Source organism: Halictus rubicundus, chromosome 5 (assembly GCF_050948215.1).
Source record: "Halictus rubicundus isolate RS-2024b chromosome 5, iyHalRubi1_principal, whole genome shotgun sequence".
Lineage (NCBI taxonomy): Eukaryota > Metazoa > Arthropoda > Insecta > Hymenoptera > Halictidae > Halictus > Halictus rubicundus.
The window spans coordinates 5,319,899-5,341,917 of NC_135153.1; the positions used below are offsets into that span (position 1 = coordinate 5,319,899).

Consider the following 22,019-nt stretch of genomic DNA (forward strand, 5'->3'; position numbering starts at 1 on the left):
AGTTCGAAGAGATTAGACATATCTGGAATAGTCAAGGCTAGTTATTTAGGGTGACAGAGATAGAGGCTGTCGCATTCGTCAAGATCGATGACCCCGGGTCGACGAGGGTGGTCGAGGGGGGTGTGTCTGGGATGACGATGGAAAAGGGTCGCCGATCATCTAGTTACCTTTTACCTGTAGCTTGGCCGTGTACCTGACCTCGGCGGCGGGGTTCGCGGCGACGCAGGTATAGTCGCCGGAGTGCTCGGCCGCGAGGTTCGTTATACTGAGGAGGCTTGAGTAGGAATCCAGTTGGGAGATGTTTGCGACGGAGGCCAGATTCGGCGGCAAGGGAAAAGGACTTTGGCCGTCTTTTAGCCAGGATATAGTTAGGGGTGGGTCACCCGCCGCGACCCCGCACACCGTCCGCGTCCGCATCCCCTCGGATAGTCCCTCTTGGAACGTAAATGGCTCAATAATAGGGGGTACTGGAAAAGGTCAAGAGAGAAGAGAGAACCATACGTGAGAGCGAGAAAAAGATGGCACCAAAAAAAATGCAAGAACCTTTTTTTTTCTTGTACCGACGGTACAATATTGTGTTATCATCATTTTCTATTTTTCTTATTTTTTTTTTTCGTCATATGATATCATATCATATATATGTATAATATATATATGTGTATAAATATATACAATATATATATTGTTGGTTCAATAATAGTAGCGGCATGTATTTATATATTATATAGACAGTAGTACGTCCATGTATATGTATAGATATATATAGAATATAATATGTATATATATATACGTAGAATATGTACAATAGAGGCAGTATAGTAACGTAGCAATGTAGAGGAGAGAGAGGGTGGCCCCGCCGCGGACCTGCCCCTGCCGCCCTTAAACACCTTATACATAGAAGATTGGCATCGCATACTCACAACACATACGCTCGTTCTCAACGCAAGAGCTAGCATTCGTCGACCCTTCCAAAATTTTGTCCCCGTCATCGCGTTTCGATTTGCATTCTTCTAGTCAAAAATCCTGTGGCTTGGGTTGCGTCGGCTTGCCGAGAAACGAACTGGACCGACTCGATCCTGTCCGAATGTGATTGTTGATATACAGATAACTGTAATTTACGCATGCACTGCAGAACATTAACCCTGCCACGATTTATCCACCTTACAGCACAGCATTTGCGCTTTGACGTTTCGATTTTGCAGCTACTTTTGCTCTAACTGATTTTGGATTTATTAAACACAATTTTCCTGTGGCTTGTGTACTTCGGAAGAAGAAAACCAGTTGCATACTGTGTGGTATACAGAATTAATTCGTGGCCCTTTCTTCGCCAATTGGTTGATTATTTACAAATTATTTACAAAGAACTAAATATGTGTGTATGTACAAATAATTAAAATGCATTCCACTGAGATAATAATCTCCATCGCCTTCTATGGGTTCACTCCATCTTATAATTAATGGATTTCCAATATGGCGGGTAAATGATTTAAAGAAAAGTTACGATTAATTGCGAGGGCTATGAATTAGTTTATAGACCTTTGTACAATATATGTTTGTACAATATATTTTGCAATACTTGAACACTTCGTTTCGATCGCATAACTGTTGCGAATAGGCTGTGCATTTAGAGTATGAAAATTTCAGATTTAATACAGTTTTATATTTCATTTCTGGTTTATTTGAAGCACTGCTGAGGAATTAACATTTTTCCTTGTTATTTTGTTTTACTTTAAAAATTAATTTATTTTTTCTTCGAATAATTTGAATAAGTGACAAGTAACGTAACAGTGTATTTAAATTCTTTGGATGTTTTCAATGTTTTGTGTTTTATGCTCGTCTTTGTCAAAGATGCAAAAAATACGCAATCTGTACACGAGTTTCGTTTTTTAAGAAGTGATTGTCGAATGTGCTTGATATTGTTTATTTACGTAATATACAATGACTCTAGAAGATAATAAAGACCAAAATGGCTGCTTCCGAGCTTTTTTATAAAAAATGAATGAAATTAGTAACCTACTCATAAACATCTTTTTTAGTTATTAGTGATCTGCTAATTCTTATGCATTAGTGATCTGCTCATTTTTATACGTTGCAATATTTTGTGGTATTTAACCTTTACATAAACAATCAAAATGTGTAAAGAATTTAAAAACCTTTTAAATTTAAGAATTTGTTAAAGAATCTAATAGTATTTAAGATTTTCTTGCACAAATTGTAATTTTAAAAACATAAATCTATGTGATATTATTTTAAAAATCTTTGAAAGGTTTAAAAGAGTATTTTAAAGTTTTAGTATTTGAGCCGCGTGCTTGTGGTGACATCTAACGCCCCGCTCGTTAAGCGACGCGCGACGGTCCTACATACCAATATGGCAGCGCCCTTACCCGTCAAAAACTCTGAAAATCGCAAATCTTTTTCACACGCATAACTTCTGAACTAGTGATCTCCTAGGATCGAAACTTGGATTTTCGGCATTTTTTCAACAAAATCTACAGGATTACATAAAAAAAGCTAAAAATTTCTGTTTTCCTGAGGAGAAGTCATTCCCTGACAGCGTTATTATTTTTTATAATTTAAAGGCTCTACAAACTTGAAATTTTTTCATATATTTATAAGAAAGAATGATAAAATAGAGATATTTCAATGCAAACAATTACGATTATGCTTGATCCTATAACCTTATAAAGTACATCTAATATTAGACTTATGACAAGCATGTTGCGACAGAAACAAAGTGATGAATAATTGCAACTGACACTGTATTTTGAACAGTTTTTCCAAAAAATTGATTACAAATGTTCCTTCTTCCCTCAGACTTAAAAATACAGAACAGACTGGTGCGACAGGGTTAATGCTCCAGAATAAATAATTAACACGTTGACCGCTGACTGTGCAACGACATAAAAAAGCAATTCATACAATAAACTAAAAACTAGCATCTTACGATATACGGTATTAATTACCCTGCGAATCCTTTCGCATCACTTAAATCGCGATTAGGCATACTTGACCAATCAGAGCAAAGATTGATTTTAATTATTCGGCCACCCCAAGGTGGGGTGACACGACAGTCAACGTGTTAAATTGGACAATGAATCGAGTTCGAAATAAACGGGCCAGTTGTTCCGCGTCAATCTAACGTGACCGGCGCAGCCCCACAACCCGTAGGAAGGAGAACAACAAGGACGAACGTATTCGTCCACGATTCGCCGTGGAGACTTTGCTGGTTTTTGGAAGAGTCGATGCAGGGACGAAAGGAAGAAACGTGGGAGATAATTATAAGTGGCAGGTCTCGTGCAGGAAGATGAGCCACGCTAAGCGTGAGCTGTCATCGAGAACACGTCCTCAGGTCTCTACGTTCCTGAGTGACGTTCGAGGCGTCGTAGTAAAATCCTTCTCGAATGAACACGCGTAGGAACCGTATGCTCGAGGAAGAGCAATCGATCGTCGGGCGTTAGTCCACGTGGAAAAGCTATTTACAGCGGCGACAGCAGCGCAATACACTGGACATAGAGATCCCTGAGACGGGAAGCAACGTAAAAGACACGCGTGGACGACGTTACGGTGCATGTTCCATGGATTTCCGAGCGCGCGCGGTTTCAAAACCTTCGTGGCAACCGAGTGTCGATATACCATTTTTCTTTCGTTTTTCTTGGTTTTTTTTTAAATTTTCTCCCGGATCCTCGCGCGCTTCATTCTCGAGATTATTGGGCAACCGTGAACGCACTCGTACTCTCACTCGCTCGGATTTCGGGCGGGCAGGCGGTCGTCGGGCAAAAGTGAAGGGGGCCTAGAGGAGGATTACCATGAACCACAAGCCGCTGCGTGTGTGATACCTCTGCGGCCATATTACGGGCCACGCACGAGTAGTTGCCGTTGTGATCTGGAGATAAACGTTCAATCATCAGTATGCTATTGTACTGGTCCACATTGGTGACACTGACACGCTCCGATGGACCCATCGATCGTCCGTCCTTGAGCCAGGAGATCGAGAGTGGCAGATCGCCCCTGGTCACCGAGCATGTCAACGTGGTGCGCTCGCCGAGGTGTAGATCACGATCTGCCGTGAATGGGCTAATTTTGGGAGGAACTGGAATAATAACAACAACGACAGCTCGTGAGCTCGAGAACCATACACGACGATCTCAAACACCGTATCTCCCTGGTGGCCCGCCAACGGAATCCTAGAAAGCCTGTTCGTGTCTCCCTCGTTTAACTCTACCATTGCTTCGAAGCAATCGATCTTACGATACTTTTTCTTTCGTTCTTCCTTTACCCAGTTTTCGGTTTTTCTTGGTAGTAGGACGTTCGATTGGCATCGGTCTCATCATCCTCTCGCTGTGCCTCGCCGCGCGCTGCTGTGGTTGCCGTCCTGCAACAATCGTAGAATAGGGAATCGAACGTGAGGCCTTACCGATTACGGCTACGTCGCCGGATCTTCTAGCGCTGTGGCCCTGCTTGTTCTTCGCTGAGCAGGTGTAACCCCCCGTGTCAATTTTCTTCTGCACGCTCGTGATCACCAGGGTGCCATCCGGCAGCACCTTCTGACGAAGATCTTCCGGCAGCTCGCGATTCGCTCGTTCCCATTTGATTTCGTCGATCGGATAGCCGGCGACCGGACACTTCAGACGCAGGGTCTCACCCGCGACGGCGGTCACCTTCGGGATTAGGCGGATGTATGGAAGACCTGCGACGAGACACAACGTGCTGATAGAGTTATCATTCGAATAGTCACACCTCACTCCGTAAACAGGAAACCGACATTCAAAACCCCTGGGACTTTGAACTTCAAGGACCCTGTGCCTTATGTAGGGTAGAGTAGGGCTAAAAGTGACGGGTAAGAAGTCTCTTACTCGCACTTGAATAACTTTGTTTGTTTATGATCGACTAGAGTTTGTCACATACTGTAGGTAGTGTGGGGGTACTGAAAGACATCATAGCAACGTTACTTGTCTTGAAGCACTCGTTTGAGTCGCATAACACATTTGGGGCTATCTCTACACCCCAGCTCTCCTTTAAGAGCCAATTCCCCTTTAGTTTATCACTAACAGAAAGCACGAAATAATTAGTACTACTCTAATTTTGTTCAACCTATTTTTCAGATATGACGGGACTTAGGTACTTGTATGCTGCATTCCCCTCCCGTAGGCTCTAAGTGAATTCTTGTAACTTGATACAACGTTATACAAACATGTTATTTTTATTTTTTAATTGGTTAACATTTTTATTTCTTTGTTTTTCTTGTTGTTTTGGTATTTTTCGAAAAATTTTCCGCCCCTAGATTTTTTCCCCCTAGGCTATAGACCCTGTAGTTCTCTCACCCCTAAATCCGCCACTGTTTGTGCTTTTCCATGTTACCAATAAAAAGTGAAAAGTATATATCGTTCTGTTTTCTGTGTGTACTAATCTACTGTCTACCAACGTATCAGATAAGTATACTACGATTATATGGTCCTTTAGAAATCAGTATATGCTTCGGTTTCTTTCTAAATGATAATTATTTCAATATATAATCAATAGCATTATGAAGGTATTATTGTGGCAAAAAGTCCCTTGGGAAGAGTTATCAATTTGTATTGAGTTTGAATATTATTTCATCGTTTATTCTTACAAAATGAAAAACTGATCGGAAACAGAATTGTTCTTTGTTGAGCAATTTCTGTACTTATTTTTTCCCTGAATTTTCAAGTGTCCATATTTCTATGAGCGGTAGTGTACTAATAAATCTGGTGCTACTGATTTTAAAAAATATCACGTAATATGTTTTTTGAATTTGTCGCGAAGTCCCGTACAATTTCGTGAAAAAGAATATGCGGTCCTATTCATGTTTACCAAGGTGACCTTGGTTTCACTATGTAAACAAAGTACTTTCGGAATTTTTGATCGGCATTTGTAGAATATTCGATACCATTAAAGGACAAGTCAAAAAATTTTCTATGACATGGCCGCAAATGGTCGAAAAATAGTGAAAAGCATTACGCAGGACACCCTGTATATTAAATGGATTATTTGCAAATCTCCATATACAGTTATACAGTCGGGGACAAAATGAAGTGGACAGTATTAAAAAACTAATCACTGTTTTAAAATTGGATTAAGCGAGTTGGGTTTTTTGAAGGATTACTTTAATGCATATAAAAATTCATTGAAAATTACTATTGGTTGAAGTTATGAAAAAAGTAGAGGTCGTGATTTTAACTTCTGTAACTGTGTTAATAATGAAAATTTAAAACATGTCTTTGGTAGATCTAAGTAAATTATATATGCACAAAGTTTCACAAACATCGAATAAGGTTGCAATGAGCTACAAATAATAAAAAATGGCAAATATTGTGAGAAACTGTGACTTAGACCAATCGTAAGCCCAAAATTCAAAGATTTTTAAATCTTTCAATGATCATAGCTTTTTATATTTATTTTTTACATGTATATAACTCACTTAGATTTACGCGTGTTTTAAATATTTGTCATGAGCACGGATAAAACAGTTAACAATCGTTACCTTCGCTTTTTTTCTTCAAAATTCCGAGGAATAGCAATTTTAAAAGAAAATTAGTTTCATACTTTACCTATTAAACTGATCCTTCTAACATCTCACAGAAAGCTCAATGTCCACTTAATATTGTCTCCGACTGTATGACTTCTTTACTCGCGGGCTAAATCAAAATTTCAATATTTCAAGAAGGTCCTATTTAAGAATGAAGAGAATGATGGATTGGTGAAGAAAATTCGCTTAATGAAGATAAACGTGACAGTTACATGGTTCAGCTAATTTTATAGCGACATGAATTCTGTATTTAAACGAAATTAGTCATCTTCAATGCACTCTAAAGACTTTAAACGTGGAACTTAGGGGTCACTGTACCGTAAACGTTGAGGCGAGCAGCGTGAGTGGCTTTTCCAGCTCGGTTTTCGGCAGTGCAAGAATATTCTCCGCCATCCTCCACCATCGCGTGGCTGATATTGACGTGGGATATGACGTCCCCGTGGACTGTGACGTATTGACCTATGACGAACCTGTCAAAACGCAGCAGAATATTTTGTAATTGAATTCAATGAAATTATTCGCATATTCAACGATTTTTTCCACATGGAAGCACCATACACTCCGTTTAACGGGAGCAAAAAATTATTTAAAAAGACTGTGTACCAGGTGTCTCGGCTAAATGGAATCACCCTGAATCCTAAATGGTGTCTGCCTTGTTTATTGTTGCATGAAAAAGTTTCTGAGGATAAAGCTGTATGAGTAACAGTAAATAGAAGCTTTTTATACTCTATAAGAATATCGATGAAAATGTATAAGGTTTCATTAAAAAAAATTGAGATTGCCTTGAAATCTTGTAAAAAGAATGACCTTGAGAAGAGACTGTTCCTATCATTATGTGCGCCCTTTGAAATAGTAGAACTTTGTTTTGAAACCTTTTTTTAAATGACACACCCTGTATATGTGTTTTATGTGACAGCGGATGTACAATACGTATAATACGAGTAAAAAGTTGTTTAAAAAGATTGTATACATGTATTTCGTGAGGCAGTGTATGTACCTTGGGTATACGTGTAACGTGAAAAATTGTTTAAGAACACTTTTTAAAGATAAGTCCTTTTAAACAATGCTTTGATCCCGTTATACAGGGATATATTGCATTGTTATATACCACACATTCATGTGCAACATAAAATTCATTTGATAAGTAACATTGTTATTGATAAGGGTTGCCAGTAGCACATGCTTAGCAAAAGGGCTTAACTTCACCTTGGCAACATTAATAACTTTTGATCCAGTGAATTGCTCACCTTAAAACTACGATTTTTGGCATTTTCTCGGCAAGATGTACAGGGTTATATCGTAAAAAGTTAAAAATTTCTGGGTTGCCAAGCTGAACTTTAACCCAAAATTTGTCTAAGGAACGGACTTTTATTTTTCTTAAAATTATGATTGATGTGCATTCAAATAATGATTTTTATAAAACATAATGTTTGTGTTTTGTTGAATCGAATAAAAGACGATCTTTTTATTGTTTTCTAAGTCCGAAGAAGACTTATTAGAACTAATTACTCTGACTTATTCATTGACGTATATTGAATATAAAAAAAAGTTATTCGAAGTTATTGATGTTCTACTTCACAGTCACATTTTTGTAAATATTCAATTAAGATGTCCCATACAGTTTAGAAAATCTAATATCAGAAATATTCACATTTCTGTTCATCTCCACGCTCGACGACTAAATACTTTTCTACCCGCGGCTATAAAAAGAATTTTTTAATTACGCCAGTAAAATATTTTTCCAGTAAAATAGCAAGATTAAAACGCAGAAACAGTGGAAGAAATGTTCATTTCGCAAAAAGTAAAATAAAATTTCAACTACTACCATGGAGAAATATGGACTTAATGTAAAATACGAATGGACATATGTAAATGATGGGTACATAGAGTAAAGGATCAATTACTGTGAGGGTACCAATTACTGTGCCTATAGTAATTATACTTATTTTTAAAGCAGAGTGAACATCAGAAAAGAGATATTAAATTTTTAAATCAGTTAATATATATGTTATAAAAATGAGTATAATTAATGTAGGCACAGTAATTGGTGTCCCCACAGTAATTGGGTCCCTTATCCAAGTGAGCACATATCGTGCGAGAAAGAAGTATACATGTGCGATTTTTTCATATGAAGAAAAGAATCTGTTTTATTCGTTTCGTGTGGATGACAGAATGTTACTAGAAACAATGCTTTTGTACGATCCCCTTTAGAAAATTTGTATGGGAAACCTCAATATAAAACAGTCGTTTGATTTCTTAAAAAAAAGCCTCCAAACAAAGCCGATACAATAACGCGATAGATCAGAAGGCCCACTTAAATAACATTTCTTTTTGCTTTCCCAGTTGTAGGCGTCACGTAAATGAAACGTACCTTCCATTCGTTGGCAAGGGAAAGCCATCCAAGGCCCAGGTGACTTGCGGCGTTGGGTTTCCTGCCGCGGAACACTTCATGGACACCGCTGGTCCAGGTTGCATTGTTTGCGAGATGAACGAGTGCAGCAGCACCGGTGGTGCATCTGAAACAATAAAAACACACGCATCCAAATAAAATGATGACAAACGCTTTTGAGTTTGACGGCAGTTTGTATAACTGGGACATTCAGAGAATAGGCGTCCACCGACTATCCCTACTACTTATGACTAAACTGCAGAAAAACAGATAAAAATAAAAATTTTAAAGTTTAAATAAATGGTAAATTTATTGAAATAAAAATGTTCTCCATCAGTTGCAAGACTTAGGCACCGAATAGATATTTACTTCTGTCTTTAATAATTTTAAGAAGTTGTAAATTACGTATCGATATCCTCTAATTAGTCTAATTGTTCTACTACTTCTTTCCCTTACTCATTTGTCTGCATAAAATCCGCGGTCTACTAATGACTAAGTAAAAACTGTTTCAGTTGATTGCAAGGAGCAGAAGCTAAACAAAAATGTATTTTTTCTTTAAGAATTCTAGCAAAGTCGACAATAATAGAATTACACTCTTGCACTCGTTTAATGTCCCTACAACCTTCTACCTCACCTATTCCAATTTGACATACTTATAGATATATAATATCTGCAGTGTACTTATGGCTTTTCATTGAAATCATCGGACTTTATATTCACATAAAATCTTAAAACATATTTGAAAATGAAGTTACAAACACAATTGTGCAGTAAAGTAATTCTTCCTTTTATATAGAACTAAATATTTTTGTTATTTGTTAGAGATAAAGATTAATGTGCGATTCAAAATGACAGAAATGCAAAAATTCAGGCGGACACAATATTAAACATTATTAATTAAAATAAAATACAGCGAGTAAAGTCTCATTTCAAGATTTAATGAGTGCATGTGTTTCTTTAAATTGTTCGCACACACTAACCACTTCATGGCCGTATTTGTTGCATCGTTTGCATCTGCATGTTTCGAAGTCAATTCTTTATCAGTATCATCTATTTGCAAAATTGGCGTTCGTTATCATTCAGATAAATGGAGCGATGCACAACACTAATCGGAATCCATTAGCCGTCTATGTAATCGAGCACTCACTCAAATTTCGCTCATGTAATTGAAATTCACTTAAATGGAGTTCTACTGTAATTAAATTGCATTATTAATTGATTTCATATACGATACCACTGTATTCACGTTTACATCTAACTGAGAGAGCAACTTCTCAATTTGCAAATTGGCTGTAAATATATTATCATTACATTTGCGTAGAATACTATTTAAATAATTTTGAATAATACGGATTCCAAGGATACGACAATTAAATGACAAGTTTTGGGGAATGGTTTGTGAAATATCTTTGTAGACATCGTTCGCAATGTATAAAGTAAAAAATTTATCTGTGAGATCGAAAACTTTCATCCGCGACTGTAGATACTTGCAATGGAAATCCCTTCGGTATGTTTGTAACATTATCCCTATGCTATAAATATATTATACAATTAAAAACATGGAAATTAACATTAAGAAGAAAATATCCAACTTAAATACCTGTCATATAAAGCTTATTAAATTCTGTGGGTATTCGACTACCCTCTTGTGAGTATTCTACTGTTAACATAAACGTTTTCTTGCATTTTACTAATCTGTAGGCTCCACAAATATAATAAATACAGTGAATTCCCGTTACGAGTCAGTGGCAACCTTACGATTTGGAGTCAGTGAAACTAGCCACACCAACGCGGTGAGGGGCCGAAGCTCGAGAGCCGTCTCTCGAGTTACGTGCAACATTATATCGGAGAAAGACATTTTCTCAGTCTACTTGTCACTATCGGTTAGTAGTCATAGGCTTATGACTTATAGACGGATATGACTCTTAGGTTTCCAGTGTGCCCTGTGTATTTCAAATGGACGCTCGGCGAAAACCTTAGATCGTCTAAGAGTCAGTCGCCAGAACCGTGCAACTGACTCGCAACGAGAATTCACTGTAGATTTTTGTGCAAAATATGAATTTCCTAAGACGCTTCAGTCAAACACAGAAATTCAATAAAAATCTATTTTAGGTCATTCCATGCCAAGTCGATCACTTTTTGTCGTCACTATCGGCGATTTTGTTCTAAATGAAATATATTGTAATCCATGTGAAATTAGGGGGAGGGGGGTTATGTCATCACTTTGCCGGTTTAGAATTTGTTTAAAAATTACAGGCCTTCGAAGTTTGTTATTGTTGCCCATTTTGGCGAAAATGGGCTTTACTTACGAATTTTTATCTCAGGAACTGTTTGTCGGATTAAACTAATCTTTTTTTGTTTTGTTCAGAAAGGATTCGGCTATTGAAAAATAATTTTTTCAACCTCGATAATAACTTTATAATGTCGAAAAATATAAACGATTCTTTTTTGAAAAATATGGTCAGATTCCTTGAAGTTTCCCTATCAAAATGAGCCCTTTGGCAGGATGGAGAATTGCAAATTGGCGTCACAATGAGCTGGGAAAGGACGCGGTGTACCCCCGTTTCAAGTTAGGCGAGTCGTGCGCTGCGCTATTATGGTCGGTTGTCTATAGCGCTGATCTCAACTTGGCATGGAATGACCCTTTTCTCTGTTGATCATTTTGGTAAGTCGAAGGTAGTCGTAAATGCATAAAATCGAAAATCAAAACGATTAGTACGGTAAACATATAGCAAAAATCGGCGCAGAAACAAGAAAAAACGAACGGCACACGAAAGGGAGAAGGAAAGGAATGACACAATACGATTGAAGTATGCGCGAGAAAAGCTCCCGAACAGTTCTCGTCGGGTAAACGGATTCGCCGACACCCGTATCCTCGTTTTTCGATGATTTTTACGTGCACACGATGGCACGAAACAGTAAAAAAATCGGAGGCTTCAAACAGGCTGCACGTTTCTCAACACAGACTCTCCCCCAAGCCCATTTCTCACCCAACACTTTCACGGGCAGCTGTTCACGAGACTTCAAAGAATCATCGGAATCACGGGTGCTCGAGAACAGCGGCTGGGAAAATATCGAAAGAAAAACGACGGAGCACAAGAGAGCAAGAGAGAGAGAGAGAGAGAGAGAGAGAGAGGGAGAGAGAGAGAGAAAAGTATAGGAGAGACAAATCCTTTTTAACGTCGGAACCAGCACGCTCGGCTGAAGTCTCGATCAGCGGAGTAGTCGTGTTCTATTCGACTGGGTGTTGAAAGGAATAGAAAAAGGCGAGGCGAGCCGAGGCGTGGGTGGAGGAGGTAAAAGAGAAAAATCTGAAGGGCCATGATGAGGGAGAGAGACAGAGGAAAGAGGAGCCGGGTGATCAATCCGGGATATATTCGCGGAGGTACAATGACCGCAGCGCAATCGAATCCATCTCGTTAAAAACGATACGTCGTCGCCAGGATATCAACGAAAGTAGTGAGCCCAGCTGGTTGGCGACGAAGAAAGAGGCTCGCGAGGCACGAGCGTGAAAGACCGCCCGGAGATTCTTGATTCTGAAAGCCACCACCGGCTGCACCGCGCATCGCGATAGAAAACGAAAGACAATGGGCTCGCTGCGACGGAAGCCCGGTGAATATTTTCTCTCTCTCGATGTTTCTATCTCGACGACACGGCGCGGCGAAGGGGACGAACCGCGCGGGGGCTTCGAACGTTCGCGGGTGGTGGGTGCGCCAGCATAAGAAAGAAGGAAAAACCCGTGGCAGGGCGAGGAACGAGAGTCCAAGATCGAAGCTTCCTCCGACGCGGTGGGACGAGAGGCTTGCGGCAAGGACGAGGACGACTCTTCGTAATTAAAAGTGTCGATTTCGTCGTCATTAAAAATGCTCGGGCTGCGCGTTACAAAGAACAGTTCCGTCGTTTAGAACCGGAGAGTGACAGTCGGAGAGGAAAAGATAGTTCGAGCGCTCTCGTTCTCCCCCGTTTCTCCCTAGGTGAATGCGAGGACAGTCTTCGCAGATGGTGCTCGTGGACCCGTGAGGAGATTGATGAACCTCGTCTCGATGCCTCCGAGCGATCATCGATACGTGACTCGGACTCGGATGAAACCGAAACGCTGCGCTGTCGCCCCGTCGTCGACCCGATCGAAGAATTTAGAAACATTTTGTGTTACATTCAGTGGGTGGCCAAATTACTAATAATTTGCCTAAGGATGCAGATAAGTTCGTTGCCTTTTTATGTAGCTTTAGCTTAAATTATACTTTAGTCCTGTTCTTGCTGGCGTTTTAAAGTGCCGATCATCAGCTTTAAAAATACCCCTTTACCGCATTCTATTCGCCTTAAAAATTAGACGGAATTCAAACACTTGGTAATTGGGTCCCCCAATGAGCGGAAAAAATCAAAAGACGCAGAATTGATGTGGCGGAAAGTTTGTTTTCTCGGTTTAGAAGGAAGGGTTTCCTGTAACGTGCGATGAAAATGAATCCTATATGACAACCCAAAACGAAGAAAACCATGGGTTAGCCCCGGAGAATCTTCCACGTCCACGGCAAACCTCAATATTCGCGACAAAAAAGTTTTGCGTCATTTCGGTGGGATTTTAAGGGCATCCTACATTACGAGCTGCTTCACTCTGGCCAAACAGACCACTACCAGCAACAATTAATTAATGCACACATTGAACTGGAGAGAAAACGATCTTTCGCCGGCCGAAAGAGTAGGCACGTAATCCTGCAACACGACAACGCTCGGTCACGTTTTGCACAAACGACGAAGAACCCTTTTTATCCGTTGGGATGGGAAGTCACAACAGACTATCATCTGTTTAGGTCCCTCTAACACAATTTGTCCGGGGACCATTACAATTCGCCCGATGATTTAAAAAAGTCCATCGATAATTTCATAGGAAACCGTCGTTCTTTATCCGGGAAAAAGCACTTCGAAACATAATCTTGGCCTAAACTCTACCTCAGGAAACCAGAACTTTTTAACTTTTTTTATATAATTCAGTAGATTTTTGTGAGAAAATGCCGAAAATCCCAGTGTTAGCCCTTAAGTGCATAGGTAAACTAAATATTAGGAACATGAATGCATACATGGGGTCCATTGAGGACCCCACTTACCTAATTCCTTCCTAACTTTGATTACAGCAACAATTTATTTCTGTAAACACATTAAACATAACCTAAATATTGACAGAAGCAAATAGTTGAACTCTCAGTTCATAAATGGCGCGGTTAAAAATGTTAACACAAAATCCAACACTGGGGTCCTTTGCGGACCCCACTCATGCATTTAAGGGTGAAGTGTGTAAAGATGTGCGATTCTCCGCGTTTATGACAGGCAAGGGCGTCGCCATATTGGCGTGCTTGTGGTGTCACCTAGCGTCTCCGCACATTAGACGACGCGCGACGCTGAGTAGACACTAACATGGCGGCGCCCTTACTTGTCAAAAATGCTTAAAATCGCTCAACTTTAAACACGCATAGCTTTTGAATCAGTGAATTCCTAACACTAAAACTTGAATTTTCGACATTTTCTCGCAAAAATCTACAGGATTACATAAAAAAATTGAAGTTAGTCTTGTATGCTTCCTTTAGAAATAAAAGTTAAACATCACTAAAAAAGGCACCGAATTTACTTGCACACCTCATATTATACTTAAAAGATTTTTCCTTAAAATGTGTGATAATCGTGGTTTTAATTAACATTTAGCAATACTGCGAGTAATACGTTAACACATAATTCTCATATTTTTAAAAAAGACAGACCGATGTAGGTGCGTGTTAAGAATTGTAAATTTCGTTTCGGTATTAAGTGAGCGTAGAAAAGATTTGGCTTACGTTTAATCGACATAATAAGTGCAGGATTTTTATGCATTTAATATTGTTCCTATACTTGATTCATAGTGCACAAACCGTCATAAAAGCTAACAGCTCGGCGGAGTGACGAAATATTGAATAATCTTCTTTTTTTTGTAGAGTATAGATATTCTTTGTATAGTTAGACATTCTAACATTACAATAATGACATCTACTCTATTCCATCGCTTAAACTTAAAAAATGTGAGTTTGAGTATAATAATTTGGTCACCTTCTGTATAGAGCATAGTGATGTGCATCTTTTACTGAAAAGTAGTAGGGTGTCTCGATGTAATGTGCTACTTTCCATAATTTCCTAAATAATTCATAGGTGGCGGTTATTGCACGCCTATTCCGTCCAGTTTAATATAACCGTTGACGTAACAACAACTATGGTTCTTCATGCAAAATAAAATTTATTTGCATTAATTGCAAAACGTGGGAACCAAATCGCAGTTTATTGAACATTTCAGTGGTTTTATTAAGTCATAAGAAATGTATTGATATTCTTAAATGTTCTCGATTTCTCCGATGTTTCATTCATTCTTATTATAAATGCATACAATCCCCAGTCTAAAAATTATTTGCATTTACCAGCGTTTATTTTCGAGAAATCCAGGCAAGCTATAAAAATATAGATTCGATGTAATCAGAATGCGAGTTATACATTTGTATTAATAGTTTTACAGTTGATCAGTAGATTATGATAAATGTGCAGATTGTATGCATTTGTGTCAAAATCGAATAAGTGAATAAGAAGATTTGAAGTGTACTCATTACATTAAGAGTGCAGTTATTTCTAACGTCAACGTCATATTTCAAAAAGTCTTCGCGACGTCCAATTGATCTCAAATTTTGTATACAGTGTTTTACAGTGTTTACTCGATATATGTCCACAACACGGGTCTACCCAGGGACATATATCGGACAGAAGATACTATTCTTCGATATACTGCCGAACGTAGAAAAGGACAGCGAAGGTCGAGTGGCCTAGGTCGCCGAGGAGTGTAAACATACATGTCTATTCGATATGTGTCCAAAACGCGGGTCTGGCAGTGACAATTATAATATTAAAATTTCATAGTTAAAAAATAAGGTCCACCCTACTGTAGGAATATTAGACGAATCAAACAGTGTCGTTCTATTGCTGTCGACTTACCAAAATTATTAAAATAAAAAATCCATTTTCGTCTAACTTTTGTTCTTTACAATCAACTCGAGCAGTTTTTATTTTGCACGATGATTCACAATCTAGTCGTAAATAATAAGGACAATCGTTGGACTCCTATTATGCGAACGTCCCAGTTGTACGAACTGCAGGTCTTCCAACAAGTTCGCATGAGCGAAGTTCCACTGTACCTACAAACGTAGAGAACCCGCGTCGCTGGAAAATAAAATTTTGACTAGGATCTGCAGTTAATTAATGTATTGCCGTTTCGCAGCTCGAGAGTCTATTGTTCAAAAGTGCTGCGAGAAAGTCGCATTAAAAACTCCGGAGTACCAATTTCGGCGAAATATTAAAAAATTTTGCACCGAGCGTCCCGGAATTTCTGGACGTCGGCGGCTCGATGTATATTCTCAAAAAACCGTGAATCTTCATTCGTCGGCAAAGCACGAGGCAGGTGGGCGAACCCGCGTTCACGGTGAAAGGGAAATTTCATAACGCACAGTGCCCCATAATTTCCACGGGAACGTAATATTCGCCGCTCGTCTCCTCGCGCTTTTAATATAGGTACGCAAAATTTGTGAATGTTTTTTTTTCCAGTCAGGCAGGCCTTTCGCGTTCGCGGGAAATGGAGGAAATTAAAAGATCTCAGCCTGCCCGCAGGGGATGCAAGTTTCAAGGATATCAGAGATCGAACAGACAGCTGGGACTATTTTCGTGTTGCCCCTCGGTGTACGTTCGTCGATATTACTGCCATTTTGATGGACCTACTTTCGAGGATGGCGGTCGAGGGATCGAGACTGTGTAAATATACTCCGATTCTGATGGAACGCGTTTAGAAAGAAGAAGTCATGTTTAACCTGTTAACCAGGGATCGCGAGTCAACTTGTCAATCGGACTTGTCGGTGTCTCGGATGGTTAAATATCGAATTCACTGACCTTTGTCGACAGATATTGACACATTGTTGACCGGCAATTTTACGCAGGAGCTATCTCATGTCACCAGCTATTATTTCGCAATTGAACGTGGAAGTAAAACAATCTAAATAAACTTCAATAAACTTTATTTATACATAATGCATTGAAATGAAACTTTGGACGTATCCTTTATATAACTTTTTATATTCTTTTTTGGTACGATAATGTCGCAACAACGTCTGGTCATGAAAGCACGAGTTAACTCGTGACATTGTTTGTTTGCATTGTTTGGTCAACAAATCATAGTTTATCACAGTACAGTCGGTGCAAGGTTCTATTAGGTTCCGGCTAGTATATGCGTACTTAAAGTTCAAATTTAGGTGAAAAACTTGTTCTCACTTGAAAAAACTATAATTTAAAAAATGTAATAACAATTACTGGTTTTAACGTCGTTTTAAATCCTAGAAGATGTAAGCTTTCGTATTGTCTAAACCCAACTCGGCTATTTCTAATAGTTTTCTCTTAAATTGCACTTGAATATTGGACATCCCCGTCACTCATTTATTTAAAAACAAAAAAAAAAAATTTTTCCATTTTCCAGCGCCGAAATCACGTTTTCACCCACTGTGCGCCGTCGAGCAAGTCGTAGCTCGGGCTTGAGACAATGCGCAAGTGTCGGTTAGGTAACAAGGGAACACGGATACCTCGGTCGCAACTTGCAGCTCGTCAACGACGACTCTTTTTTCCCCGGTGCTCGCGGCATTGGAGGCTGGCCGGTTCCTTCCGTGGCACCCTCTTTGCTGGTTGCGAAATTGCAACGAGCCGGTTCGCTTTCCTCCGCCCCTCTCTCTCTCTCTCTCTCGCTCTTTATCCAGGCCAGCGTGCGTCCTTACCGTGGCGGTGCTTGCTCGAATTCCCTTTGACGTAAATTCCGTGCATTACCGACGCTGACGAGCGAGAGACGCTAACTTCATTGTTGTTTCAAAGGCCCTCTCTCCTCTCTCCGGGCCGGGCGGTGGTGCGCCTCCGCGTCCTCTGTCGACTGGGCGCGCGGTCCTCTTTCATGGCGCCCGCTACTCGTCCATAGGTGGATAGGCGGGCGAGCTATGGTCCAGATATAGGGCAAACGGGCGAGAGAGACGCCACGTAGCAGTTACCAAAGAGTGCTACACGCTGGAACGAACGATGGAAGGGGGTGGACTCTGGTTTGGGGCAACCAACGACGTCACGTGCGGACCCGAGCACGAGGGACGGTAAGGGGGCACACCTAAAGCGCCGTAAAAGAAGCCTTCTCCACTTCAAAGAGGAGCTCCCCCCTCTCTCTCTCTCTCTCTCGAAAGAGTTCGATCTTTCTCTCTCTCTCTCTCGCTCTCTGTCTCTCGAGGCAACCTGCCACGTGGTCGGGACTCACTCTTTCCACGATAATCGAGTTCACTCCCCCGTAATGCGACCGGCAACGCTGACTACCGATATCGCGGTGCCCCCGTACACCGCTTTGATGCGCTGTATATTGTGTCACTTCTGACACGTCACCTATGCCAGCCTCGTACCACGATTCGCGGCCGTATCGATTCGGTGAAAGTATTTCGAGGAGCCAATTGGGTTGGATGCGAACCGGATCGATCGAATCGACGACTCTCGGCCAGAACTGGCTACAATATTATCTCGAACAGAGGTGTAAGCAAAGGAAGGGGTGGTAATCTGGCCCCCGTGTAATCAAACCTCAATAATCATTTTCGATCATCCGCGTTATTGGATATCTTCTTCCCAAGGTATATGTTTAAGTTACACAAGTCGATTCTTAAGAAATTTATATCAGTTCAATGGCGAAAAACAGAAAACCCTAGTAGCATTTATGGTTGGCACTTTGTTGGGCATTCGTTGCCGTATTGGTTGGCGAACCGTTAAAAATGTGGCCTTTTTATGCAGATGGGCCAACGATCATGGCCAACTAGGCCCGCTAATATATTATTCTGATTTTCAGAGCTATTTTGATAGTAGATGTTATGATATGGGTTACTAGGTACGTCAAAAATTGTATATCAAAATATCTAAAAAACGAAGGTCCATTCTGAAGAAACCCAAAAGGGTTTCGTTATACTACATGACCACTACTCGTTCCTACCCTTTGGAAAATGAAAAAACTAGAGAAATAAATAAATTCGAAGGCTGCACACAATAAAACTTTAGTTGGCTAACCATTGCCCGACAATAACAAATTGCAAGTATATATCCATAAATAAGAGAACAAAAAATCAATTTGGGATATAATATTTAACAAGTTTTTAATTTCAGCCACGTTTTTAACGTCTGTAAGACGATATTTAGATGTTGGCAAACATTGGTTGTGGTCCAACTACGTTGGTCACGTAGTATTATCATATGTAAATTTTTTGTTAATTAACCAACTATAATAATTGTAGGCTCAACGTTGAATATTCGTTGGCAAATTGTCATAATTTTTCGTCGTAGGCCCCATGTTGGGGATTTGTACGCAAAACTGCTAACCATATTCCAATTACATAACTCCCAACCGTTGGCCCATGTTGGCCAACCATAAATGCTACTAGAGAAGTCCAAAAACACATAGTCCCTATTTTAGTTTATAGACTACATATGAGAGTTTATATAAATGTGTTAGGTAATTTATAATGGTAGGTATATTATTTAAACAAGTGATCTGCAAAAAGGTTTGTTCAAATTCGTAAGAAAGTTGTGGATGTTTGAAGAACACAGCTGTCACTGTATGTACATAACTGATAGTCAAAATATTAAATTTCATTTAATCATTTAATTTAATTTAATTGCATTTTTCTCGAGATTTTATTTTCAAATCTAGTTCAAGATCTAGATGTGCGATCAACTTCAAATGCTGGGAGAGGTTTTATTCGAATTTAGAATTTTCATTTTTCACAGTTTGCTTTCGTACGCATTTGACCTGCACTGGACCACTGAAGCAATACCTATCAAATTCTCGTAAAAGCAAAACATTTTGTTTAATGGAACGAAAGCTGGAATGTCAAGATTTATTTTATTGATTACCGGGTGGTGGATTTTTATTCGTGGCATGTGGAAATTTGCAGAACATTATACAAAGTGTGTGTGGGCGTGTGTATTCACAAAACTTAGTATTGATTTTATATTCGCCACAGTCAGCGAAACAAATTTTTCCTATGTCCAGATTCTTACAAAATATTATCAAAATAGGAATTTGCATATAAATTTGAAAAGTAGCAAAACGCAGTATAATAGTACAATTAATTCCAACGGTTGTTCACTCGACACTCTTGCGTCTAGTAGGTATGAACAAAATTTGGTCCCCTCAGCACATTATGTAATATATTTTAAAAATTAATATTTAGGTTTGAACAAGGAATTGTGTAACTTATACAGGACTAACGAGACAGTGGCAGTGTTAACGGTCATTTTGGGTCAAGTATGCGCAAGATAATTGCGGTAGCGGAATTCGCGGGGAAACAGCAAAGTCACGAGTACCGGAAAATGAATCTTCGTAAGTGATCTCATTTACTTTGTGCCTAGCCGAGGTAGATAACATCTGGGAAAAGTGAATTTATACATATTACGTTCATAGGCGCGTTTGAACCTACCCTCATCTGCAATTCTGATCGAAACTGTACGGCAACTTTCCATGTAATTTTCCTTTGTGCACTCGTAGTTGGAATGACGTTGAATTCGTAGAATTCAGTAATTGAGATCGAAATGTATTGAATCGATGGGAACTGACGCTCGCGTATTTCGGTATTTCTGTGTGCGAAAACTATTTCCTGGCCGATAACAAACCGAATTGCATTTCCCTGACTGCTAACTGATTGATTTTTGAGAGGCAGTAAACGGGGCTTGATTTAAACAGTTCCAAATTGCTTGACCTTTGTTCTGAAACAATTTCTTTGACCCGTCGTCGCGTCGTCGCGCCGTAAAACTCGTCGTTTTATTTAGTGTGATTATGATAATATGCAGGGCTGGGGAAAATTTGAAATAGTTCGAGAAAAAATACTAAAGCTGAAATATTTCCATAAGCAAATACTATTTGAAAATGTAAGGAGGCTCGATAATGAGACGAGACGATGTGTCTCGGATGCTAGCTTGGGGGGGGGGGGGACTCTCCTTATGATGTTTCTCTAACAAAATCATAACATAACGCGTATTTGTTAACAAAACGAACCACAACCGCATTTCATTTCATTTAATGCTTTAATCAAATACTATTTGAAAATACTATTTCATTGAATGCCTGAATCAAATACTATTTGAAAATACTATTTCATTGAATGCTTGAATCAAATACTACTTGAAAATACTATTCCATTTAATGGTTGCATCAAATACTATTTGAACATACTATTTCATTTAATGATTGAATCAAATACTATTTGAAAATACTATTTCATTTAATGCTTTAATCAAATAATATTTGAAAATACTATTTCATTTAATGCTTGCATCAAATACTATTTCAAAATATTATTTCATTTAATGCTTTAATCAAATACTATTTCAAAATATTATTTCATTTAATGCTTTAATCAAATACTATTTGGAAATACTATTTCATTTAATGCTTGCATCAAATACTATTTCAAAATACTATTTCATTTAAAACTTTAATTTTATGCAAATACTAGTTACTATTTACGCTAGACTATACTATATACTATTTTCTATTTAGATTCGAATATGGCAAATAGGGAATTGTGTCGAGCAACGTGTTCTGTTTAAAGCAAATAAAGTAATTCAGTAACACGTATAAATTACTTTTATTGGATATTTTTCAGTTATCTATAAACAATATAAATGTATTATATTATACGAACGACGAAATATTCGTTTCGCAGTAGTGTTTGCATGAGTTAGGATTGAAGTGACTATTTGTTTATGTAATTACTATTTTAAAAAAAAATTATTTGCCACATCGTGTGTCATTCGAAAGAATAATTCTATTTACTTTTTCAGAAATCTATTTTTCCCCAGCCCTGGTAATATGTTAAAAAAGTACATACATTGTAGAATTAATTTACGCTCAAATTACTGAAAGTGTAATGCTTGCAACACAGCAACTCTACCCCCTAAACCATTGAATTGCTATAATTAATTCGCAACTCGATAGTAATTTCCATATTATTCTACATAACAACTAAGATG

General features: G+C 38.9%; 1 protein-coding gene across 1 annotated transcript in view; it reads right to left on the minus strand.

Annotated features, from left to right (window-relative positions):
* Positions 1–6,614: 6,614 nt before the first annotated feature.
* The window catches only part of LOC143353990 (cell adhesion molecule Dscam2-like), a 212,489-nt gene continuing 197,084 nt past the window's right edge, over positions 6,615–22,019 (minus strand). The window contains exons 8-9 of the mRNA XM_076787641.1: positions 8,919–9,063; positions 6,615–7,017 (exon numbers count right to left, since the gene is read on the minus strand). Of these exons, the coding sequence (XP_076643756.1) occupies positions 6,837–7,017; positions 8,919–9,063 (326 nt within the window). The 3' untranslated portion in view covers positions 6,615–6,836. The remainder of the gene's footprint in view (positions 7,018–8,918; positions 9,064–22,019) is intronic.